A 26838-nucleotide genomic window follows, 5' to 3' on the forward strand; every position below is an offset into this window, starting at 1 on the left:
ATGTTAAAAATACAATGTACAGTACATAAGTAATCAAAGAAGAAAAATAGTCACAGACACACACTTGTTCTTTCGGAATGTTAAGGATAGCTCTAGATATGGAATGCAATGATGCAATACATTTTCTCTGGTCAATCAGATACAACTTTTCTCACAGGACAAGCAGGATGGTTGTCCTCACAAATGGGTGACATCGAGGATGGAGCCCACCACGGAAAACTTCTGTCAAAGTTTAAACAGAACTTTGACTGGCCCCTACTGGGCATGCCCAGCAAGGCACTGACCCTGCAGCCAGCAGGGGTCTCCCTTCAGTCTTCTTTTTTCCGCGCAGCAGTTGCCACGCGGTGAAAGGAGCTCTCTAACCACATTCCTGACAGGAATTTGGAAGTTAATTTCCTAAGAAAATTTGCCCCTCAGGGGTCTCCCTTCGACAAATTTTTAGTCATCTTACGGAACCCGGTAAGTTTTTTGCCTTTTTCCATCGACTACCGTCGAATTTGGCCCTTGAGGCCTGTTGGCACTTACCGATCCCCAGCCTAAATTTTGGCTTCAGGCCATGGCAACGGGGTTCCGCCGTTGTCCGGATTGTACCCGGACTATGTCCATCACAGACCCCCACAGGGTTTGTGTGATGTGTTTGGGTAGTGAGCATGATGTCCTGACTTGCACCAAATGTGCCTTAATGACACCCAAGGGTCGCAAAGCCAGGATGGAGAAGATGGGGCTCCTCTTCCATGCACCCACCCCAACGCCATCGATAGCATCGACGTCATCGGAACCGGCACCGTCGAAGTTGTACCATCATCGTCAACCCTCCGGTGACCGCCCGCCATCGATCGCTTCTCGGCCGTCGACTCCCGTCCCTTCCCCGGATGGGCGAGGGGATCGGAAGGAAAAGCACCGCTATCGACGGCACAAATCTCGGCCTGTCGAGGATCCACAGCCATCGACCTCTGCTCAAGCCGAGCCACCGACAAAGAAGCCGCGAACACACCGGACACCCTCCACGTCTCGTTCGCAGGCATCGAGGAAACCCTCACCCTCCCGGGGTGCGGGGGCCGTGATCCCACCGGTTACGGTGGTCCCTCCGGCCCTGCCTCAGCCTCCCTCTCCCGTCGAGCCGGGTATGGTTACCCCTGGTCTCCGGGCAGAACTGGACCGGCTGGTCCAGGAGGCCATCGAGAAAGCGATGAAGAAATTGCAACCTCCATCGGCACCGTCTCCGGCACCGGTTCCAGTGCCGCCCCCGGCACCGACACCGGCACCGGCTTCGCCACCGAGGAGGGAACCGACCACCGAGCCGTTTATACAAGCGCTAGCACCGCTACTGAGCCGCATGGAGGCGCTCATGACGGCCCTTCCATCGGTGATTCCAGTGCCATCGACAACACCACCGTCTCCGACTGGATTTTCATCGGCAGGAGAAACACCGTTCCGGATTCCCCCTTCCGGGGTGGTTCCATCGGTGCCTTCTGGTATATCTCCACCGATATATCCTTCGGTTCCATCCATTCCACGCCAGGCACCGATTCCATCGACAGCACCGAAGCCATCGATGCCATTTCTGGTTCCACCTACGGCACCGATTCCACCTCGGTTTCCATCGATGCCTTTAGAGCCTCAGCCAGGTCCATCAGGGTTACAAACCCCACTTGATCCCTACGATACCTGGGGTGATGATGATGATACATCTTCTGACACGGATTTGCCTTCGCCTCCATCTCCTACAGAGAGTAGAAAAAGATCTCCTCCTGAGGATCTATCTTTCATTAACTTTGTGAAAGAGATGTCAGAAGTTGTACCTTTTCAACTACAATCTGAAGCTGACGACAGACACCAGATGATGGAACTCCTTCAATTTCTGGATGCTCCAAAAATCATCGCTTCCATCCCTATACACCAGGTGTTTTTGGATCTGCTCAAGAAAAACTGGGAATCTCCTTCATCAGTGTCCCCAGTTAACAAAAAAGCTGACTCCACCTACCTTGTCCAGTCAGCACCAGGTTTCCAAAAACCTCAACTGGATCATCGCTCTGTTGTGGTTGAGTCCGCGCAGAAGAAGGCCAAGCGTCTTAAGCCACACTCTTCTACCCCACCTACCAGGGACAACAAGTTCCTAGATAGTGTTGGACGGAAAGTCTATCATGGAGCTATGTTGATTTCACGCATAGCTTCATATCAACTTTATATGACTCAGTACAACAGAGCCATCCTTAAGCAGATGCAAGACTATGCTGACACGTTACCAGACCAATACCAACCGCAGCTTCAAGCCCTTCTTCACAAGGGATTTGAGGCAGGGAAGCACGAGATTCGGACTGCCTACGACATATTCGATGCTTCCACAAAAGTTTCAGCCACAGCCATCTCAGCCAGACGTTGGGCTTGGTTAAAATCATCCAACCTTCGCCCAGAGGTTCAGGATCGTCTTGCTGATTTACCCTGCTTAGGCGATAATTTGTTTGGAGAGCAAATTCAGCAGATTGTGGCGGAGTTGAAAGACCACCATGAGACGTTGAAACAACTCTCATCTGTCCCACCTGAGCTGACCTCCAAGCAACCGCAAAAGAAAGACTCTAAGAAGTCATTCTTTCGACCACGCCGTTATTACCCTCCATCGGCCAGGCCTCGTCCAGCTCGATCCTCTACTAGGCCTCAGCCGCGTCAGCCTAGGAAACAAAGGCCTACTGTAGCCCCTCCTCCTGGGCCTGCGGCTGGCCTTTGACTCCCCTGTAGGGAACACATGCCAAACCCCTCTTCCGGACATCCCTGTAGGAGGTCGACTGTACCATTTTCTACAACCTTGGTTGCAGATCACCTCAGATCAGTGGGTGCTAACAATTATCGCACAGGGTTACCGCCTCAACTTCATAACTCTTCCGGCAGACTCCCCGCCTCTTCAAGCGTGGAGTCTATCCACCCATTTGGCTCAGTTACAACAGGAAGTATCCCTTCTTCTGCAATCAAATGCTATAGAACCTGTTCCTCCCTCTCAACGAGGCAAGGGATTCTATTCCAGATACTTCCTAATGCCAAAGAAATCGGGGGGACTACGTCCCATTTTGGACCTTTGAGCCCTCAACAAATACCTTCAAAAAGAGAAGTTCAAAATGGTAACCCTAGGCGCGCTGCTCCCTCTGCTACAAAGAGGGGATTGGCTGTGCTCTCTCGACCTCAAGGACGCTTATACCCACATTGCGATCACACAATCCCATCGCAAATATCTGCGGTTTCTAGTTGGCCACGACCATTATCAATACCGTGTCCTCCCTTTCGGTCTAGCTTCTGCCCCACGAGTCTTTACCAAATGTCTCGTAGTGGTAGCAGCATTCCTCAGGAAGGAAGGTGTCCACGTCTACCCATACCTGGACGATTGGCTAATCAGGGCCTCCACCCAACAGATAGCTCAATCCTCCCTAAAATTGACAATTCAAACACTCCTTTCCTTAGGGTTTCTCGTCAATTACGAGAAATCTTGCTTAGTCCCGTCTCAAACCTTATCCTTCATTGGGGCAGACTTGGACACCTTACAGGCAAAGGCTTACCTTCCTCTTCAGAGGGTCCACACCCTGATGTCCCTGGCTCGCCAGCTCCAGTCTCAGAACACTGCCACGGCTCGCCAGTTCCTCATTCTCCTAGGGCACATGGCATCCTCGGTTCAAGTCACTCCCATGACCCGCCTAGCCATGAGAGTAACACAATGGACTCTACGACACCAATGGATTCAAGCTTTTCAGCCTCTGTCCTCCATAGTCACAGTCACACAAGCGCTGCGCCTATCCTTAACCTGGTGGACGACTCAGGTCAACCTCCTTCAGGGCTTACCCTTTCTTCCACCGGATCCGCAAGTAATCCTAACCACCGACGCTTCTCACATCGGTTGGGGAGCCCATGTGGACGACTTTCAAACCCAAGGGTTATGGTCCAAAGAGGAAGCCGAACACCAGATCAATTTCCTGGAACTTCGAGCAATCCGCTATGCGCTCCGCACTTTCAAAGATCATCTCTTTCATCAGATAATCTTAATCCAGACGGACAACCAAGTGGCCATGTGGTACATAAACAAGCAGGGAGGCACAGGCTCCTTCCTTCTGTGTCAGGAAGCTGCGCAGATCTGGGCGGAAGCCCTCTCCCACTCCATGTACCTCAGGGCCACTTACCTGCCGGGAGTAGACAATGTATTGGCAGACCAGCTGAGCCGTGTCTTCCAACCACACGAGTGGTCACTCGATCCTCTGGTAGCGACCTCTCTGTTTCACAAGTGGGGTTCTCCCCACATAGACCTCTTTGCGTCCCCTCAGAACCACAAAGTGGACGATTACTGCTCTCTCATTCGGAGCCAGCACTCTCGGCCGAGGGATGCATTCTCCCTCAAGTGGACAACCGGTCTGCTCTATGCATTCCCTCCACTTCCTCTTGTGTCAAAGACTCTCGTGAAGCTACGCCAGGACGGGGGAACCATGATCCTGATAGCACCTTACTGGCCACGCCAAGTATGGTTTCCAATACTCCAGGATCTCTCCATCCGCAGGCACATTCCTCTGGGAAAGGACCCGCATCTGCTCACTCAAAACGACGGATGCCTCCTCCATCCCAACCTCCAAGCCTTGTCCCTGACGGCATGGATGTTGAAAGGTTAGTCCTTCAGCCTTTCAACCTTTCAGATTCCGTTTCTCGGGTCCTGATAGCTTCACGAAAGCCTTCCACAAGAAAGTCTTACTCATACAAATGGAAAAGGGTACACATCATGGTGCACTTCTCAGTCCCTTGATCCCCTTTCCTGTCCAATCTCCAAATTCTTGGACTATTTATGGCATCTCTCTGAATCAGGTCTTAAAACCTCTTCTATCAGAATGCATGTCAGTGCGGTAGCCGCCTTCCATAAAGGTGTACAGGGTGTCCCTATTTCAGTACAACCCCTAGTAACACGTTTTCTTAAAGGCTTGCTCCATCTGAAGCCACCCTTACGTCCTCCGGCCCCATCTTGGGACCTTAACCTGGTTCTTGGTCGTCTAATGAAACCTCCTTTCGAACCTCTGCACTCCTGTGAGTTAAAGTATCTCACATGGAAAGTGTTATTCCTTTTGGCTATCACTTCAGCTCGCAGGGTTAGTGAATTGCAGGCCCTAGTTACCTATCCGCCTTACACTAAGCTCCTGCAGGACCGGGCGGTACTCCGCCCTCACCCTAAATTTTTACCTAAGGTAGTTTCTGAGTTTCATATTAATCAATCCATCATACTACCTATCTTTTTTCCCAGGCCCCACTCCAACTCCGGGGAACAGACTCTGCATACCCTAGACTGCAAACGAGCTCTAGCTTTTTATCTAGACCGTACAGTTGCTCACAGGAAGAGCACTCAATTATTTGTCTCTTTCCATCCTAACAAGTTAGGACATCCTGTGGGTAAGCAGGCTCTTTCCTCCTGGTTGGCGGACTGCATTTCTTTTTGCTATCAGCAAGCTGGCATTCCTTTTCAAGACCATGTGAAAGCACACTCTGTGAGGGCCATGGCGACGTCAGTGGCACACCTTCGATCGGTGCCGCTTCCTGACATCTGCAGGGCTGCAACCTGGAGTTCTCTCCATACCTTTGCAGCCCACTATTGTTTGGACAAAGCTGGAAGACAGGACTCCATCTTCGGCCAATCTGTCTTGCGTAACCTTTTTCCAACGTGACGTACCAACACCCTTCCACCTTCCCGGTAGGGTGCGGATGCCCTTTACCAAATTCCACCCCAGTTGTAGTGCCTGTTGCACGTCATTGGGTGCATTTGGTGCAAGTCAGGACATCCTCAGCTCGGTACTCACCCATTTGTGAGGACAACCATCCTGCTTGTCCTGTGAGAAAGCAAATGTTGCTTACCTGATGTAACAGGTGTTCTCACAGGACAGCAGGATGTTAGTCCTCACGAAACCCGCCCGCCACCCCGCGGTGTTGGGTTTGTTTTGTTTTTCCTTTTTAGGCACTGCCTGTAGCTTTGAAAATCAGACTGAAGGGAGACCCCTGCTGGCTGCAGGGTCAGTGCCTTGCTGGGCATGCCCAGTAGGGGCCAGTCAAAGTTCTGTTTAAACTTTGACAGAAGTTTTCCGTGGTGGGCTCCATCCTCGATGTCACCCATTTGTGAGGACTAACATCCTGCTGTCCTGTGAGAACACCTGTTACATCAGGTAAGCAACATTTGCTATACCATATCTTCCTGAAATTTCATTTACTTAAGTGCTTCCAGGAGGTTTCTTCAGTTGTTGCTAAAATAATGCATTTTATGTGATGACTATTGAGTCCACACTATATGGTAGGATAAGTGTATAGGAAAAGAGGACTGTAAGTCCTGAAAAAGACTGAAGATGATGATTTTCAAAGCTTCTGAAAGCTTCTAGATTGTCATTTGGACTGCAGTGGAAAATTAAACGACGATGGCTGTTTGGAAAACTGATGTTTCTGACATTGCATCTATTGATATGCTCACTATTTCGCTGAGACCTGAGCTTGTTCAATATAATGAGGTTTGGGCTCCTTACCAGGCATACTAGGACTGTATCTCCACAGTGGATTGAAGATTCTTTGCAAAATGACAGGAACTAAGTGGAGATTTATGATTTGGGACTGTGCAGATCTATGTTGTTGTATTTTTTTCTGCTTACTGTTACTGTAAGACTCTGATATGTATTTGCAAGTCATATCTGCTAGTTTTCTTTCTTTGAATGGGCATAAGGAATAGCTTGACTAGGAGAATAGGACTGGCAATGAATATCTGATGATATGGTTCTAGCTTTAGTTTGAGAGAAAGGGTAACATGGGGAGGATTTACCTGAGAGTAGAATCTGGGAGTGTGGTTTTATGCATTGCTGGTTTTAGTGGTGGAGTTTGGTGGTTATATGCTTGGGGTTATATCTTGAATTTTATATTGTATATGAAAGGGGATCGCATGATTCTTATACTATAAGGGGTATTTTGTTTTATTATAATCCAATCTGGGTTCGCTGATGAAAAAGCAAATGATCAAATGTAATACACAATTTATTCATTCCATTTTATACCTCTCCAGCTATATGAGCTCAGGGCAGTGTACAGTTAATAAACCAAGGATACAATGTTTTGGACACATACACATATCGAAGTAATGAATATAGTTAAACTAATTTCCTAGCTGAACAATAGCTATATCTATAAAATGCAATAAATAACTCAAAAACATCTAGAATAGCAGTCTGCTTCTTATGCCAATAACTCTATAATTAAATGGAATACATATAATGGTGTCATCTGCTGCATCCATATTTGGGGCCTAATCTCAGTTTCATCTTTTTCCCTATACAAGCTGCATTATCTCTTGATGTTGTGTCTGATGTAATAAATGATTTAAAAACAAAATTGTTCTGTTAAGGTATATACTGTAAGAACTTAATTTTTCAAAACTATGTGAATAAAAATGTTTAACATTGGTTGGTCTGGCATCGGGTGTGATGATGTCCAATATTTCACCCCGGCAGAAAATGTTGGGCATTGGATGGAGGGGAAGATACCGCACCGTATTCAATCGGCGGATAGCCAAGGCCATTCGGCCCTTGGGTGGATCTCATCTGAGGCAGGTGTGCGTTGAAGTGCATTGTGCAGAATTGTATGCTCTGGATGATTGCATTTGTCAATATGGGAAATGTCTAGTTTCTGAGGGCTGGGCAGAGGGTATGTGCTGGTTTAATGCAGGAGCCGGAGCCGTTAGGTATTGGGGGAACCCGTCCCTATGTGAGCGGAGGGTACTTCCTAGACCACGCATGACAGGATCTCTGTGGTGGCGGCGACAGACTCCTGGAAAGACTATGGTAATGCTAGAGGCTGTGAAACAAAGCAGCGAGGTGCTGGTAAGAAAGAGAAGTGGCCTTGGGGCCACCACTTGGTGCTTGGCCACGGATGAAGAAGATTAGGACCAGGATTGGGCTTTGATGACTCGACAGCCAGGTACGTTTGTGAAGGGATCTGGCATGGCCTGCTGCGTGGCGGCCTTGTTAGACCCCTTTGGTGACAGCACTCCGCTTCTGGTAGGGGGCTCAAGGTGAGCGAGAATACCTACTTCCGCTTCCACTTGGGCAGAATGAAATGGAGATCTCGGCAGCTGCCAAGTGGTTGAGATAGGGAGTGTCTGGCCCGGATGGGCGGGGGCAGGATTGAATCACAGGTATCCGGGCTGCCAGGTTAAGGAAAGAATTGCTGCCTTCCCCTCTGAGATCTGTGTCCAAGTCCTGCATTCTCTCTGACTGAAACAAGTCAGGTGGTTCAGCTCGGGCCTAATGACCCCCATGTCCATGTCCATGTTCCAAAGCCATGCATGCCATGTCACAGACTGGAAGCATGCTGTCATAAGAAACAATAGACTAGGTTGTTCTTGATTTAAAAATTGAAACACTGTGTGCTGGGTAAATTGCATTTTATGCATATGTGCTCTTTATTTGTTAACCTGGAACCTAGAACGTGCTAGACAGAAATAAACAGATAGGCTTTACTGTTGTAATGGAATTTACTTTCAAATGTTTTGTCCAGAATTATAAGTGTATTCTGGCTGTGCTCCTCTTTTTGTTTTCTTTTACTCTCTCCTCCTTCTGTCAGATACTTTTGACTGTTGACCACGCCATCAGTCTAAGCATCCTCTAGCTTTCTCATTTTCTCTCGCCTTGCCCCTCTTCTATAGAACAAGCTACCTTCTGACACTCAGGATTCACCTGGCGAAACCTTCAAACCTAAAATCCATTTTTTTTCCAGGTGACTTTCAAATTAGTTCACTTTATTGGTCATGTGCCTCCTTGCTGTGCACTGCTGCTCATTTTGCAGACTGTTACAAGGGCATCAAATACAAATTCAGAAATACATAAATAAAACAATTAGAGTGCCACAATAAAAATGTGCATGTACAGAGGGCATATGGTAAGAAGAGGTAGTCAGCAGAGGAAGCGGACATACAGAGGACAGCATTTGAGGTAGACATAGACAGTGCAAGAAATGGGTGAGGCAATCTTTATTCCCCACTGAAAGATGCCCATTGTCCAAGTCATTAGCAGGGCATTTTCCAGATCTTGTCCCAAAGCTAGCCAAACACACACACACACACAACAAGAGTCATGCGGATGGTTTTCGTTTCCATTTCTTAAAGTCCTTCAGCTTTCATGAGTTATTGAAATGAGAAGGATTTCGACTCTTTTTCCTACTCTGATTCTCTCCAGCTGTAATATAAGATCTTTATTCCAGAACTTCCAGAATGGGTCTGGAGTTTGCTTTGCTTTTACACTGGAATAGAGAATTGAATTTAACCATTACAGTGATCCCTTTCATCAGTTCTAGGAGTTGAAAACTTTTTTAATATTTTTTTTTTGTTTGTTTTTCTTCCAGATATGTGCATTGCTACCGCAGTTTCCCTTCTGATGATTTTGATCTGTGGAATGGCTACATATGGCGCATACAAGGTAAAGTACACCTTATTATATGAACTGCTACTTCTTCGCCCCAAATTATTTTACCTTGGATAATCCCTACAAGGACTGAAATATAGGAGCCTCCAAAACCTGTGCTAATATGCCACAAATTGGCCCATGTGCAAAACTTTAGCGCGTATCTTATAAAATCCGGCGTACTTTTGTTGGCGCCAGTTGCACCAACAAAAGTACACGCGCGCGTACTGTTTTAAGATCTACCTCAGTCTGATAACTTTGTCTGGTGAACTTTAGGACTACACTGTGGCCAGCTAAATTGTCTGGCTAACTCTGACTATTAAGAGTTATTTGGTTAACTTATCCAGCTATCTTAATCCTGTCCCAGTATGCCCCTATGTTATTCACTAAACTTTAGCCAGATAAGTGCCCAAAATATTCAAAAGTCAGCATTTAGCCAGATAACTTGCAAATTATCTGACTAAATGTCTTTAAATATGTCTTTAAATATGTGCCATCATGGGGTACCCACTAATGGGTTTTTCTGGACGTAACTCTCCATATATCCCAAATATTGTAATCATTTGTTCTGTTTTTCAGTATTAAATTTCATGCAATAACATAAAAATCAAAATCTAGCCATTTTTAAAATATGGTAAAAAAACAACTTTTTCAAAATTACAAAAAATGCAGTTCCTATGCAGAAACATATTGGAACTAGCTTGTATAATAGTCTAAGACTGACAAAAGGCTGGGTTTTGTCATTCTGTCTGCATTAGCATCCAAGATATGAATGTTTCGATATATAGTACCTAAAGTGGACTGAGAATGCTGAAAAAGATTTTGAACAAGTACATCAGATAAGCAAAAAACTACTTCCCCCTGAAGTTTAAAAAATGCTGTCAGGACCCCAAGGAAACTACTATAAAGGCCCTTATCCATGTGAAGATCCAGCAGTGTACGGAATAGTGATAGACTTCATTCATGAGTATAAATCACTATGAGGATATTTAGGAGTCCATTTTCAGCCACTGTGTGGAACGGCTAGTTAGCTGGAAAAACACATCTGGCTAACTAGCAGGGAATATTCAGCGGCAAAGTTGCACCACTGAATACACTTGGCTATCTTATAATTAGCTGGTTATGTCTAAACAGCTAACTTTAGGACAGCCCTATGGCCTGATTAGTTAGCCGTACAGGTTAAGCAGCTAACTCTAAATATGAAGTTAGCCAAATAATTTAAGCGAGTAACTCTGCTCCACCTGGAAATGCCTCTCGCGCACCCCCCAGAACGCCCCCGACTTGTGCAAATAAATTCTAGCTGCATAACAAATTGTGCGGCTGGAATTTAGCCACATACATAGAAACATATATAGAAACATAGAAACATAGAAATGATGGCAGAAGAAGACCAAATGGCCCATCTAGTCTGCCCAGCAAGCTTCACACATATTTTCTCTCATACTTATCTGTTTCTCTTAGCTCTTGGCTCTATTTCCCTTCCACCCCCACCTTTAATGTAGAGAGCAGTGATGGAGTTGCATCCAAGTGAAATATCTAGCTTGATTCGTTAGGGGTAGTAGCCACCGCAATAAGCAAGCTGCACCCATGCTTATTTGTTTTACCCAGACTATGTTATTAGCCCTTATTGGTTGTTTTTCTTCTCCCCTGCCGTTGAAGCAGGGAGCTATGCTGGATATGCGTGACGTATAAGTATTCTCCCATGCTGTTGAAGCAGAGAGCCATGCTGGATGTGCATCGAAAGTGAAGTATCAGGCACATTTGGTTTGGGGTAGTAACCGCCGTAACAAGCCAGCTACTCCCCGCTTTGTGAGTGCGAACCCTCTTTTCTTCTCCCCTGCCGTTGAAGCAGAGAGCTCTGCTGGATGTGTGAAGTATCAGTTTTTCTTCTCCCCTGCCGTTGAATCAGAGAACTTTGCTGTATATGCATTGAAAGTGAAGTATCAGGCTTATTTGATTTGGGGTAGTAACCGCCGTAACAAGCCAGCTACTCCCCTCTTTGTGAGTGTGAATCCTTTTTTCCACATTTCCTCTTGCTGTTGAAGCTTAGAGCGATGTTGGAGTCACCGTAAGCCTGTGTATGTTTATTTAATAAGGGTATTGACTCCAGGCAGTAGCCATCATTCTGGCGAGTCACCCACTCTTCATTGGCAGCCTCTTGACTTTATGGATCCACAGTGTTTATCCCACGCCCCTTTGAAGTCCTTCACAGTTCTGGTCTTCACCACATCCTCCGGAATCCTCCGGAAGAGCATTCCAGGCAGTATCACATGGTAACCATTTAGACAAATAACTTTTCAGTTATAAGTCTGAATGGCTTTTGAATATCGACCTCTTAAAAAGGAAATGCATGCTAGTCAGTTTCAGTGTTCAGTCCATAAAGAAAAACAGAAATCCAATCAGTGTTAACCTGTTCAGTAGCAATAAATATTAAGATCTTTAACAATATTGACCAATCTGAGCTTCTGAACACAAAGATCTAATACAATTACAATATTCCATTAAGACAATCAGTTTCCTTTTTGTTATACTGAAAAAAATCAAATGACAAGGGGAAAAACTGCATAAACAAAACACAAATTGCAGTTAGTTGTAGTTGTAAAATGAATCTTGATCTCATAGCTTAGTATTGTATAGGGGTGTGAATCGTGTGATCGATCGTCTTAACGATCGATTTTGGCTGGGGGGGAGGGAAATCTGATTGTCGTGGGGTTTTGTTTTTTTTTTTAATCGTTAAAAATCGTAAATCGGGGGAGGGCGGGAAAACCGGCACACCAAAAAAACCCTAAAACCCACCCCGAACCTTTAAAACAAATCCCCCAAGTCGCCTGTATGACATAGTGAGGACAAAGGTAGCGCCGGCGCCATTTTGAAGATTGGCAATACGGCCCGCGTGCAGGAGGTCGCTCCCAGACCCCCGCTGGACTTTTGGCAAGTCTTGTGGGGGTCAGGAGGCCCCCCCAAGCTGGCCAAAAGTCCCTGGGGGTCCAGCGGGGGTCCAGGGGCGATCTGCATGCATGACGTCGGGAGCCAGGAACCAAAATGGCGCCGGCGCTACCTTTTCCCTGTCACAATATATCAATATATTTATAAATGATCTGGAAAGAAATACGACGAGTGAGATAATCAAATTTGCAGATGACACAAAATTGTTCAGAGTAGTTAAATCACAAGCAGATTGTGATAAACTGCAGGAAGACCTTGTGAGACTGGAAAATTGGGCATCCAAATGGCAGATGAAATTTAATGTGGATAAGTGCAAGGTGATGCATATAGGGAAAAATAACCCATGCTATAATTACACGATGTTGGGTTCCATATTAGGTGCTACAACCCAAGAAAGAGATCTAGGTGTCATAGTGGATAACACATTGAAATCGTCGGTTCAGTGTGCTGCGGCAGTCAAAAAAGCAAACAGAATGTTGGGAATTATTAGAAAAGGAATGATGAATAAAACGGAAAATGTCATAATGCCTCTGTATCGCTCCATGGTGAGACCGCACCTTGAATACTGTGTACAATTCTGGTCGCCGCATCTCAAAAAAGATATAATTGAGATGGAGAAGGTACAGAGAAGGGCTACCAAAATGATAAGGGGAATGGAACAACTCCCCTATGAGGAAAGACAAAAGAGGTTAGGACTTTTCAGCTTGGAGAAGAGACGACTGAGGGGGGATATGATAGAGGTGTTTAAAATCATGAGAGGTCTAGAACGGGTAGATGTGAATCGGTTATTTACTCTTTCGGATAGTAGAAAGACTAGGGGACACTCCATGAAGTTAGCATGGGGCACATTTAAAACTAATCGGAGAAAGTTCTTTTTTACTCAACGCACAATTAAACTCTGGAATTTGTTGCCAGAGAATGTGGTTCATGCAGTTAGTATAGCTGTGTTTAAAAAAGGATTGGATAAGTTCTTGGAGGAGAAGTCCATTACCTGCTATTAAGTTCACTTAGAGAATAGCCACTGCCATTAGCAATGGTTACAATGGAATAGACTTAGTTTTTGGGTACTTGCCAGGTTCTTATGGCCTGGATTGGCCACTGTTGGAAACAGGATGCTGGGCTTGATGGACCCTTGGTCTGACCCAGTATGGCATTTTCTTATGTTCTTATGTTCTTACATGATAAGGGCAAAGGGCCACCGGCGCCATTTCTCTTAACGCAGTCGTGGCCAGAGAGAGGGAGATCGTGCCGGGACCCCCCCACTGGACCCCAGGTAATTTAAAACATTTTGGGGGGGTTCGGGAGGGTGGGGGTTTGTTTTAAAGGTTCGGGGTGGGTGTTAGGGTTTTTTTGGTGTGCCGGTTTTCCCGCGCCCTATTTAACGATACAATACAAATGCCCCTGACGATAAATCGGGGGCATTTGTATTGTATTGTGCACTCTAACGATTTTGGACTATTTTAAAATTATCTGACTATTATTTTAATCGTTCAAAAACGATTCACATCCCTAGTATTGTAACACAATGCTTAGTCTCAAGTGTTTTTATACATGCTGAAGTGGATCCATATCTCAACTGTCCTTGAATCAGCAATCTATTGGGCATAGAAGATCTCACTGGAAAAATGGCAGAAGGAACTAATGCATCTTTTAATTTCTAGCAACAAATATAGGAGAAGAACTAAAATGGAATGCAATTTATAGTGGAGGTTAAAAATACGATAAATGTTGGCTGTTGGAACAGAATGATGCAACAAATATAGCATCCTTTTGACAGTATTATCATTCTTCTTTTGTGATTATAGCATGAGTTCCCAATAGGGTCATTAATTTCTAAACAGCTGCGCAGGCCAACTTGCACCAAAAGACGTGGTCATTTTATAACTAACATGCATATGTGCACGCATGGTGTAAAATAGGCTGTACGCATGCAAATCTGCGAACAATTTTATAGGAGCATATGCGTGTGCTCGCAAATGCCACCTCTGCTGCGTAAGTGGGAGGATTTTAAGAGAGGTGCTCCGATGCAATTACCAGTTTCCCCAGTTCATTCTCAGTTTGCCCAGGTAAAGGGTAGGACTTTCTAACCCCCCCCCCCCCTAGTTAAATAGTTTCCCTTTTACCCTGTTAGCCCCAACCCTTAAAACCTCTCTAATTAGCCTAGGGTTTTTTATTTTGTTTGTTTTATGGCTTACACGCTATAAATAGCAGAAGAAAAGGTATGCGGTTTGGGGACCCCAGCATGCGCTGGTGAGTGTAAATACTTACTCGCTGGTTTCATTCATAAATCCAGGAATGCCCATGCTCTGCCCAGACCTTGCCACCACCCTGCCCCCTTTTTCAGGAAAAGCATTTTGTGCACGTACCAGGAGATGCGCGCACGTGGGGTGCGCAGGCCCGACCTCTGCCTGAATCTCTCAGCTTTGGCATGCATAATGCTTTTAAAATTCACTTTTTGGAAAACAAGACCTGTTTAATAAATGCTTTGTAAACATATGTCATAGGATATCCTCTCTATAAAAACTTACAGCTTGATACAGTAAAGTTCAGTTGAAGATTTCTCGTCTGTAACGAGCTTGCTGCGCACAATTCGGACGCGTAAGGCAAACCAGCGATACAGTCTCCAGTTTTGTGCGTCCGTAGCGCTTCTTAAAACAGACGCGTAACCCTTCCTGCACCCGGCATGTAAATGAACGAATTAGCTGTATAATGAAGGAGGTCGCACAGGCGCGCATTCATTCATTCACTGCCGGTGGGGGCTGCCGGAGAGGCAGCCCCCACCGGCAGTGAATGAATTCATTCATCCAGGCGGAGGAGCCGGCTGCTTTCGCCACCGGCTCCTCCGCCTGGATGAATGAATGCGCGCCTGTGCGACCCCTGCGATTCGGCGCTCAAGGCAGTCACATGCCGTGACGTCACGCCTTGAGCGCCGAATCACAGGGGTCGCACAGGCGCGCATTCATTCACTGCCGGTGGGGGCTGCCTCCTCAGCCCCCACTGGCAGTGAATGAATGCGCGCCTGTGCGAACGCGGCCTAGATTTAACACGCGACCACCCGCCGCCCACCGGCCGTCTCGAACTAACGCGTGTCCCCCCGCCGCCGCTGCCGCTGCCGCCTGGAACAGGCGCCCACCCGCCCGCGGCCTAGATTTAACACGCGACCACCCGGCTCCCGCCGCCGCCGGCCGCCTGGACCCACGCGGCCGTCTGAAACTAACGCGCGTCCACCCGCCCCCCCCCCCCCCCCCCGGAACAGGCGCCCATCCGCCCGCGGCCTAGATTTAACACGCGACCACCGGCCCCCCGGATCCCGCCGGCCGCCTGGACCCACACGGCCCTCCGACAGGTATTTAAAAATTTTGATTTTTACACTTCCTGGTGCCTGTCATTTCAAATGTCATTTGAAATGACAGGTACCAGCGCACCCAGGTTACTGTATAGGCGCTGTATTAAGCGCCTATACAGTAAAATGGGTTACGCGGGCATAACCCTTCCCTACCGCTTTAAAGCCGCGGCATGCATTTGCATGCGATTAGAGGAGAGTATCGGGGAGTTAGTGAAGAGAACTGTGCGTGCGGGGAGGAAGGGTGTGCCTGACACTACCTCACTGTTTCTACCTCGACTTTACTGTATCGACCTGTTAATGAGCTCATGTCCAAAACATAAAATGTCTAAATATTTATTTATTATCAGATTTATATTCCTCTCTAGGAATATTAAATAGTGAACTGTAAGTTAGTTTCACAAATTTTCAGCCATTGAAAAACTTTTATTTGGATGATATTACCAGACCATTGGAGTAATATATTGTCAATACGTTTCCATAATTGGATGTATCTTTCTACAAACATTGTGACAGCCAAAGCTCTTCAGGTTGTGATTATAAATATCCAGGGCACCTGAAAAACCTGTTTGTCTGATTGTTAATTGTTACCCACAAATATTTTCTGAGAAGATTGCTTTCTTTAAATAATACTGGTACTCTGATTATTTCTTGGTATTTTAATAACTTATTTTTGCTTCTTTTTCATTGATTTAACTTGTGTATTTTAACTCACCAGTAATATTGCTTACCTTCTGTTACTCATGTTCTCTTGCTCTCTCTCTTGTTCTGCAGGAACATGCAGCCTGGATTGTCCCTTTCTTTTGTTACCAAATCTTTGACTTTGCTCTTAACACTTTGGTCTCAATCAGCGTGCTTGTTTATCCAAACACGATTCAGGACTACCTGCGACAGCTGGTAAATATTGGAAGTTAAAACTATTTGTTGTGTTCGGGGGAAAGAAACACTAGAAATGTATAAAAATACGAGCAAAGGCTCCTGATGGTTGCATGTGAAAGTGCATGGCACTGTAGCTCACCATAGAGGCTGGTTCTGATGGAGCTGGAGGTCCAATGGAGCATGAAAACAGCTGGGACAGAAACAGTTTAAAAAAAAAAAAAAAAAAAAAAAAAGGGGTGAAAAGACCAGGTCAGTCTAATGGCTCATTTGAAGTGCTGAGTGCTGCCATGCAGGAAATCTGAATTTGATTCCTGCACCCGGTATCTGCTGCTCAGGCTGGGGTTCTCAACCTTTTTCCCATCGTGACACACCTGACAGACATCGCTCACATGTGTGACACACTGCTCATTACAATACATGGTGGAATTTTTTTTAAAAAGACACCGTATTATTATATAAATTGTAATCCTCTCATACCAGAACAGCACCAACTTCCAGCACTCACAGTAAACACCTTATCTAAGAAAAGTCAGCACTGAAAATATTACATCAGGCCTTAAAACTCCAGTACTCCTACTATTAGGAAAATGGAACAAGCCAGGCTGCTATAGAGCCCTTCACAGAAACTATATGCCAGCAGAAAACCTCACCTCGGTCACATGTACAGCCCCTTATCTTACAAAGAATTAAGAGATTATAAAGCATAAGGAAACCGCAGCAAGCCAGAGACTCTGTATGCAGCAACAAAGAAAAAAGAGAAACATCACCAGTGTCATGAAACATATCAAGAAATATAAAATCAATTGCAGTAAAACCATAATAATAAAAAGAACAGATTATTACAAAACAGTTGATGAATGGAATACCCAATAATTAAAAACATATATAAAAATTTTATAGACACCAAAAAAATATTTCAAAACAGACACAAAACCCAATAATTAAAAATAAGGACAAAAAAATGCTCTGCTCTTCATACCTGGGAACATTGGATTTGCAGGTGCCCTGAAATTGTTGTGAATTAGCAGGAGGGGAGAGGGATGTTTGCTAGCAACTTTCTCCTCTCTCTCACTTACATATGCTCTCAGTCACACACACATACACATGCTGTCTCTTCCACAATCCACATATAGGTTCTCAATCACACAATCACATGCTCACTTTCACACGAACATGTTCTCAATCACACACTTAAACACATGCGCCCTCTCATATATACAGGCTCTGTCACACACTTACATGCTGTTTCTCACACACACACACACACACACACACACACACACACACACACACACACACACACGCACACACTCACTCTCTCTCTCCCCCACCCACTGAAGAGCAATTAGTGGCAGCAGTAGCCTCCTCTTCTTACAATTCTCATGGCCTAAGGAGTTCCATCGGCTGGGGGGGCTGACGTTACTATGGGCCACGCTGCTCTTCTCCTTTGGGCCGATGCCGCAATTACTTGTACCTTAGCGTGGTTTCTTCTTCCCACGTGCGCGGCCGCTGCACACCACTTCTGCTTCTGGGCTGCGGGGCAGGGAAGAAGAGAGCATGCTGCTAGTGCCACTGACTCCAACTGTCCTCTGCCCGGGCTATCAACATTTCAAGCCCGGGCAGAGGAAGAGCTTACATCTTTCTGGGGCAGGGAGAGCAGCTAGGCCAGCAGGGGACTGGGAAGTGTGGCAACTGGGGTGTTGCGACACATCGGTTGAGAACCGCTGCTCTAGAGCAGGGTTAATAAACTCCAGTCTTCGAGTGCCAGGTTTTCAGGATATGTACAACGAATATGCATGAGATAGATTTGCATACAAATCTATCTCATGCATAATCATTTTGGATATCCTGAAAACCTGGCCTGTTGTGGCACTGAAGGACTGGAGTTCGCCATCCCTACTCTAGAGGCAACATTTACAGCCTCTGGTTAGCTGGAAGTCCCAGCCATGGTACGCTGGTAACCCATACTGGGTTCCAGAGCTCTGTGGCCCCTGGCCTAGAGCTGTTGTGTTCACAAAAAAAAGGAAACTCCAAAGGCAATAGATGTTATTCACTTAAAACTCTATAACTTCATTGTAGTTGGAGCTAATATATAATTTCAAATAGTAACTTGTCTGATTACGTATCACTTTTCTCCTGAAGAAGCCTCACCACGAAACAGACTGTTGAATTTAGATCTTCCTTGACTATTAACAAATCAAGCTTAGATCTTTGTTCAATGCAGTACTATCAACAATTGGCATATTTTACTTGCATAAAAAAACAAAAACTAAAAATAGCATACGCGCAAATAATGTGGTCTGCGCGGTCCGTTTTTTAGAACATGCTGTCAGGCTTGCTGATGCGTAATCAGACAAGTTAGTTTTTGAAATTATATATTAGCTCCTACTACAATGAAGTTACAGAGTTTTAAGTGATTAAGACCTATTGCCTTTGGAGTTTCCTTTTTTTGTGAATATATTTAAGGTAGAGATTCCTAGCTCTTTATTTAGTCAATTCTGCTAGGGCTGTTGTGGCAATTTCTGGACTGGAAGGGTGGGGGGGGGGGGGGAAGGTTATAAACTAGGGAAAAATCCCAGATAGTGGTGAATAAAGTCTTATTGTGCTCGAGCCCAGTAGAGACCATTCTGATTCAGCTGGAAATCCAAAGGAGCAGGAGTACATTGCTGAGTCAGAAAAAACCCCTCCCCCCCCCACCCCCCGCAAAAAAAAAAAAAAAAAATCTGTGAAATATTTTGCAACTATTTTGGTGATAATTTTTTGAGAAAAAGTAGTAAAATGATCCCCAACCTCAGTCAGTCTCTTTGGATTCTTGTAGTTAGGAGATCAATATTCAGACTGTTTTGTCCAGCCAAGTTCAGGACTTAGCCAGACAAACCTCAGGTTTTAAACTTCCCACTGCTCTGATATATCTGCCTTATTGTTTAGCTGGGTAAATTGGAATCATTCCAGGGCAGAGTTAAGTCAGCTGCATAACTTAAGCCGCCCTCTCCGATATTCAGATTTATCCAGATAAGTTATCCAGCTCAGTGTGGTCATGTTGTCGAGCAATCCTAAAGTTAGCCGGATATGTTTATCCGGCTAACTAGGGTTTTATCTGGCTATATTCGGTAGAGCTCTGATGAATATCCATGACAATTTATCCTGCTAACTTCAGCTGGATAAATTGCCTGCTTCCTGTACTACTGAATATTGACCTATTTGAATTTAAAGAGAACACTGAGAAACTTCTTAGGCGTAGAGATGTGCATTCGTTTTTCCCAATTTAGACAATTTCAACGAAATTGTCTAATTCGGCATGGTTCGGGGGGGACGACAAAAAACAAACAGAATTTTTCCAAAATTTCAGAAAAATTTATAGTTCGTGTTAATGCACGCGCACATAGCGCGCACTAACATGAAAATCGGGACCCCCGGAAAAAAACCAAACAAACCACGAACAAAGGAAAAAATGAAATTTCCTGCAGGGTGCCGAAAACAAAGCCTGAACCAATCGAAAGAAACAATGCACATCTCTACTTAGGAGCAGTTTAGTAAAAGAATGGGAGTTAGGTGTTGTAGAGGAAAAGGGAGTCTTGTATGCGTGGAGAGTGGAGGGCCTAGAGAAGAATGGTACTTTGGTGGAAGGAGAAGCTTTTTCAGTTGTAGGCCCTTCATTGTGGAACAGTTTACTAGAGGAGTTGCATAGGATGAGTGACTACAGGGCATTTCATAAGAAAATGGAAACACAGGTATTTCAGCGGCCTTTAAGTTGAGGTTATTGCTATTTTTGTTGTTTGTTGTACATTTGTTTTAATTGACATTTAATTGAAAGTTGTTTTGTGTATCTTTTGGGTTGTTTGGTTTTAGGTTTGTTATTTTGATTTTATATGTTACATGTTTGTTTAATTATGAATGCATTGTATGGAATCTGCTTAGAATTACTGTGCTGATATAATCAATTTAAAATATATAGATAAATTCAGTTCACTGTGCAGTAGAGTAGACTGCAGTACAACAGGCCAGTTTGGCTTGTTTTGTTTTCTGCTCATTTAAGCTCACGTGCACAAGTGAAATCACATTTATAGGGGTTTTTTTTAAAGTACCTTCACTGTAAGGTGAATTTTAAAAGAGATGCATTTGCCAAAAATGCAGATGCGCATGCATCTAGCATATGGATGTGTCTGACCTATTTTATAAACCTCACGCATATGCGCACAAGTACTGATGCACAAATATCTTCCATAGAGTAAAAAAGGGGCAGAATGGTGGTGGGTCATGGGGATTCTGGGGTAGGCCCAAGAGATATGCGCTTATAAAGTGAAACAAATGCAGCGCTCATCCGGTTTATTTCTGCACAAATTCTTCAGATGTAAGTCTGAATAAAACTATTTATAGCCACATATGAACTGCTTGAGGGGTCTGGATAAACTGGGGGGGAGTGCAGGCTAAAGAGCCAGGAGGGCCTTGATGACCTAGATATAGACTGGGCAAACTGGTCATTTCCTTCACGCATGCATGTTATAAAATGTTCTCACTTGTGCGTGGAAATATCAACAATTCCCAACTGTTCGAGTAAATGCTTAAAATTAGGAGCGCACGTACATGCACTATGCATATTTTTTAACATCCGCACACTTGTGCACAGGATATAAGACTTCAGCGAATGTGGCTGTAAGCCCATATAGACATACATGGGTGCACGCAGGCTCGTTCCCTCTGTTTAGATATCTGCAAAGACCTCACAAACACATATGAGAGGGAAGAGGAAGAGATGATAAAGATTATTATATTAGCCTCACCTAGGTGGTGGGAAAATTAATGGAGACTCTGCTGAAGGAAAGGATAGTGACCTATCTACAGCAAGGAGGATTGCTGGACCCCAGGCAGCATGGATTCACCAGGGGAGAAGGTCCTGTCTGACAAATCTGATTGATTTTTTTTGATTGGGTAACTAAAGATTTGGATCAAGTAAGAGCACTCAATGTGATCTACTTGGATTTCAGCAAAGCTTTTGATACGGACCTGTATAGGAGGCTTGTGAATAAAATGAGAAGCTTGGGAGTGAGCGCAAAGATGATAGTGGATTACAAACTGTTTGGATAGAAGACAGCGTGTGATGGTAAATGGAACCTACTCTGAAGAGAGAGCGGTATTAAGTGGAGTGCCGCAAGTATTGGTTTTGGGGACCGGTGTTACGAAGGACGAAATCCGGAAGTGGATCCTTAGGCCGACTGACCCGAGGGGGCAGTCGGGAGGCAGAACTCCCACTGGGCAGATGGAGCTTCACCCGGAAACCCGTGACTCCTCCAGAGGAGCTGTGGGAGCCCGGGTCGCTAGGACTTAGGAGTCTTCGCCCTGGAAGCCCGAGGTCCCCCCGGGAGGAGCCCGTAGGGACCCGGACCGCTGGGACTTAGGCGAGGACGGAGAAGCCCAGGAGTGGAATACGAACCGGAGTCTAGGCAGGCTGCGGACAAGCAGGAATCGGAGTCACGGACCGGGGTCAAGGCAGGCTGAAGACAAGCAGGAATCGGAGTCACGGACCGGAGTCAAGGCAGGCTGAAGACAAGCAGGAATCGGAGTCACGGACCGGGGTCAAGGCAGGCTGAAGACAAGCAGGAATCGGAGTCACGGACCGGAGTCAAGGCAGGCTGAAGACAAGCAGGAATCGGAATCACAAAACCGGAATCAAGGCAGGCTGAAGACAAGCAGGAATCCAGGAACCAGGCAGGAATCAAGCAGACAGGCAGGCAATCAGCGGGGAACAGGAACGACGGCAACTAGCTCTTCAAAGAAGGAACCTCGTTGCAAGGCACTTGGGTGAGGAAAGAGCCCGGTTTAAATCCCCCGGTCGGCGTCTGACGTCACGGGGGGCGTGTCAGCACATCCGGGTGCTGACAGCACAAAACGCTGCCCTTCGCACGCGCGCGTTCCCTCGCCGAGGGGAGGAGTCTCCGGCGACGTCTCCCTCGTGGAGACGCCGCAGCCAAGCCGCGTGGAGGGCCCCGAACCCGGCGGTTCGCAGCGCGGGTGAGAGAGGTAAGCTCCCGGTCACTAGTCTAGTGACCGGGATCGTAACAGTACCCCCCCTCTTACGCCCCCTCCGAAGAGGACCGGCCTTCCCGGGATTGTCCAAATGAAACTGTGTCAACAATGACTTATCCAAAATATTACGGGCAGGTTCCCAGGAGTCCTCCTCTGGACCGCAACCCTCCCAGGACAGTAGATACTCCCATCGACGGTTAGCGAAGCGCACATCCCGAACTTCATGAACTTGGTACACAGGTTCCCCAGGAGAGGAAGCAGAAACATCATCTGGAGTAGGCCGATGAAAACGTGAGTATACTACTGGTTTCAGGAGGGAGACATGAAACACATTGTGAATAGGGATGTGAATCGTTTTAGGACGATTAAAATTATCGTCCGATAATTTTAATATCGTCTTAAACCGTTATGGAACACAATACAATACAGATTCTAACGATTTATCGTTATAAATCGTTAGAATCGTGAGCCGGCACACTAAAACCCCCCTAAAACCCACCCCCGACCCTTTAAATTAAATCCCCCACCCTCCCGAACCCCCCCCCCAATAACTTAAATAACCTGCGGGTCCAGCGGCGGTCCGGAACGGCAGCGGTCCGGAACGGGCTCCTGCTCCTGAATCTTGTCGTCTTCAGCCGGCGCCATTTTCCAAAATGGCGCCGAAAAATGGCGGCGGCCATAGACGAAAAAGATTGGACGGCAGGAGGTCCTTCCGGACCCCCGCTGGACTTTTGGCAAGTCTCGTGGGGGTCAGGAGGCCCCCCACAAGCTGGCCAAAAGTTCCTGGAGGTCCAGCGGGGGTCAGGGAGCGATTTCCCACCGCGAATCGTTTTCGTACGGAAAATGGCGCCGGCAGGAGATCGACTGCAGGAGGTCGTTCAGCGAGGGTTCCGGCGCCTCGCTGAACGACCTCCTGCAGTCGATCTCCTGCCGGCGCCATTTTCCGTACGAAAACGATTCGCGGCGGGAAATCGCTCCCTGACCCCCGCTGGACCTCCAGGAACTTTTGGCCAGCTTGTGGGGGGCCTCCTGACCCCCCCACGAGACTTGCCAAAAGTCCAGCGGGGGTCCGGAAGGACCTCCTGCCGTCCAATCTTTTTCGTCTATGGCCGCCGCCATTTTTCGGCGCCATTTTGGAAAATGGCGCCGGCTGAAGACGACAAGATTCAGGAGCAGGAGCCCGTTCCGGACCGCTGCCGTTCCGGACCGCCGCTGGACCCGCAGGTTATTTAAGTTATTTGGGGGGGGGTTCGGGAGGGTGGGGGATTTAATTTAAAGGGTCGGGGGTGGGTTTTAGGGGGTTTTAATGTGCCGGTTTTTCGATTTTTCGATTTTTTACGATTTTTAACGATTTTTCACGATATTTTACCCCCCCAAACGGCAACAATACGATTCCCTCCCCCTCCCAGCCGAAATCGATCGTTAAGACGATCGAGGACACGATTCACATCCCTAATTGTGAACTCTCAGACGAGACGGGAGGCGTAACCTGTATGATACCATGCCAATTCGTTCTGCCACGGAGAAAGGACCACAGTACCTGGGTTTTAACTTGTGACTGTGGCCTGGGAAGCGCAGGTTCTTGGTGCTCAGCCAAACCTTAGTACCAGGGACCAATTCTGGCGCAGATCGCCGATGACGATCTGCCACTGTACGAGTTCTCTGAGCTGCCATCGATAGTCGCTGCTGAAGGACTTTCCAGAGTCGATGGAGCTGGGAAGCTATAGACTGAACCGCTGGTGAGGGAACCTCCAAGGGAAGCGGTATTGGAGGCTGAAGATGTCTTCCAAAGACGACTTGGAACGGAGTATGACCCGTAACGGAGTGTTGGTGATTGTTGTACGCAAATTCAGCCCAAGGCAATAGAGAGACCCAATTATCCCTCTTTTCGGTGATGAAGCTGCGAAGAAACAATTTGAGTGACCGGTTCATACGCTCCGTTTGCCCATTACTTTGGGGGTGGAAAGCGGTAGATAGATTTAGTTGCACTCCAAACTTCTTGCAGATAGCACGCCAATAGCGCGCCGTGAACTGTGAACCACGATCCGACACGATACTCTGTGGAAGACCATGTGCTCGGAAGATGTGCAGAATAAAGAGACGTGCCAACTCCGGGGCCGATGGAAGTTTGGGCAGCGGTACCAGATGGACCATCTTGGAGAACCGGTCCACCGTGACCCAGATCACCGTATGTCCCTCCGACGGAGGCAGATCCACCACGAAATCCGTGGCGATGTGGGTCCAGGGTTCGGCAGGAATAGGCAGAGGCTGCAGCAGACCCCAAGGACGTCCAACCAGCGGCTTTTGTCTGGCACAAACGGGGCACGAAGCCACATATTCGTGTACGTCCTGTCGTACTCGGGGCCACCAGTAGTACCGATTCAAAAGTGTCAAAGTTCTCCCTTGACCGGCATGACCTCCCGAAAGGGAGTCGTGGGCCCATTCCAGCACCCTCCTCCTATCTTGGCGAGGAACAATTACTTTGTCGGTTGAGGAAATACCGGTGCCTGCAAGGGAAACTTTAGCTGGGTCGATGATATACTGTGGAGGATCATCTTCCTCCTCAAGGATGGAGTTCCGAGACAATGCATCAGCACAAACGTTCTTAGTAGCCGGACGGTACTTAAGGATGAAATTAAATCGGCTGAAAAATAGAGACCAACGAGCCTGCCTTGGGTTAAGGCGTTGGGCTTGTGATAAGAATTCCAAATTCTTATGATCGGTATACACCGTGACCTGATGTTGGGCTCCCTCCAGCCATTGCCTCCATTCTTCGAAAGCCAGCTTAATGGCCAGGAGCTCCTTATCGCCGATCCCGTAGTTGTTCTCGGCAGGTGTAAACTTCTTAGAGAAAAAGGAGCAAGGTAGCAATTGACCAGATGCAGAATGCTGAGACAAAACTGCTCCTACCGCCACACTGGAAGCATCTACCTCCACTACGAAAGGGCGTAACGGGTCCGGATGACGGAGGCAAGTCTCTTGCAGAAACGCATCTTTCAAATCTTGGAAAGCTTTGCAAGCCCCCGGAGTCCAGTGTTGTGTGTCTGCTCCTTTTTTAGTCAGAGCGGTCAGAGGTGCCACTAATCGTGAATATCCGGGTATGAAGTGCCTGTAAAAGTTTGCAAAACCTAAAAAACGTTGTAATGCCTTTAGGCCCACAGGTTGAGGCCACTTCTTGATGGCAGAGACTTTTTCGGGGTCCATGCTGAATCCGGTGGCGGATACAATATACCCAAGGAAGGGCAACGAGTCCCGCTCAAAGATACATTTCTCCAATTTGGCGTAGAGCTGATGCTCTCGGAGGATTTGGAGTACTTGTCGGACTTGACTACGATGCGAATCCAAATCTCGTGAAAAGATAAGAACGTCATCCAAGTATACAATAACGCAGGAGTTGAGCAACTCCCTGAGTACCTCATTCATGAGGTGCTGGAATACTGCTGGTGCATTGCATAGACCAAAGGGCATAACCAGATACTCGTAGTGTCCGTCCCGGGTATTGAAAGCGGTTTTCCACTCGTCGCCGGGACGGATGCGCACCAGGTTATAGGCCCCCCTTAAGTCCAGCTTAGTAAACACCCGAGCCCCCTGAAGCTTGTCCAGTAGCTCGGGAATCAGTGGCAACGGATACCGGTCCTTCTTGGTGATAGCATTTAAGCCCCGGTAATCAATGCAAGGGCGTAAGGAACCATCCTTCTTAGCGACAAAGAAGAATCCGGCCCCGGCAGGTGATTTGGATGGACAGATGAATCCTTTGGCGAGATTCTCCTTAATATAATCGGACATAGCTCTTGTTTCGGGCAGAGAGAGGGGGTACACCCTACCTCGTGGCGGAGTCGTATCAGGGAGCAGCTCAATAGAGCAATCGAAAGGACGATGGTGAGGTAATAATTCCGCCTTGTCCTTGGAAAACACATCAGAGAAGTCGTTGTACTGGTCAGGAAGTTTCAACCCAGCATGAGCCAAGGGGATAGGCGGAACCACCGTGGCCTTGATGCAATGCTGTAGGCAATGAGAACTCCACTGTGCGATCTGTAGGTCGTCCCAGCGAATCACGGGTGAGTGAAGTTGTAACCAGGGCAGACCCAAAACTATGGGATATACAGACTTCTCCAATACCAGGAAAGAGATCTCTTCTTCATGTAACAGACCAGTGCGAAGGAAGATCGGAGTGGTGACAAGAGAGATACTGCCCGGTAAAGGTGT

At 46.7% G+C, this 26838-nt stretch overlaps 1 protein-coding gene across 5 annotated transcripts in view; it reads left to right on the forward strand.

Annotated features, from left to right (window-relative positions):
* The window catches only part of LAPTM4B (lysosomal protein transmembrane 4 beta), a 164259-nt gene that overhangs the window by 59838 nt on the left and 77583 nt on the right, over positions 1 to 26838 (forward strand). For 4 of the 5 annotated variants that reach the window (XM_029591766.1, XM_029591764.1, XM_029591765.1 and 1 more), the window contains exons 3-5: positions 7494 to 7592; positions 9382 to 9455; positions 16504 to 16626. In XM_029591766.1, the coding sequence (XP_029447626.1) occupies positions 7494 to 7592; positions 9382 to 9455; positions 16504 to 16626 (296 nt within the window). The remainder of the gene's footprint in view (positions 1 to 7493; positions 7593 to 9381; positions 9456 to 16503; positions 16627 to 26838) is intronic. The other variant, XM_029591767.1, reaches the window with a different exon arrangement.

The sequence above is a fragment of the Rhinatrema bivittatum genome, chromosome 2, assembly GCF_901001135.1.
Source record: "Rhinatrema bivittatum chromosome 2, aRhiBiv1.1, whole genome shotgun sequence".
Taxonomy (NCBI): domain Eukaryota; kingdom Metazoa; phylum Chordata; class Amphibia; order Gymnophiona; family Rhinatrematidae; genus Rhinatrema; species Rhinatrema bivittatum.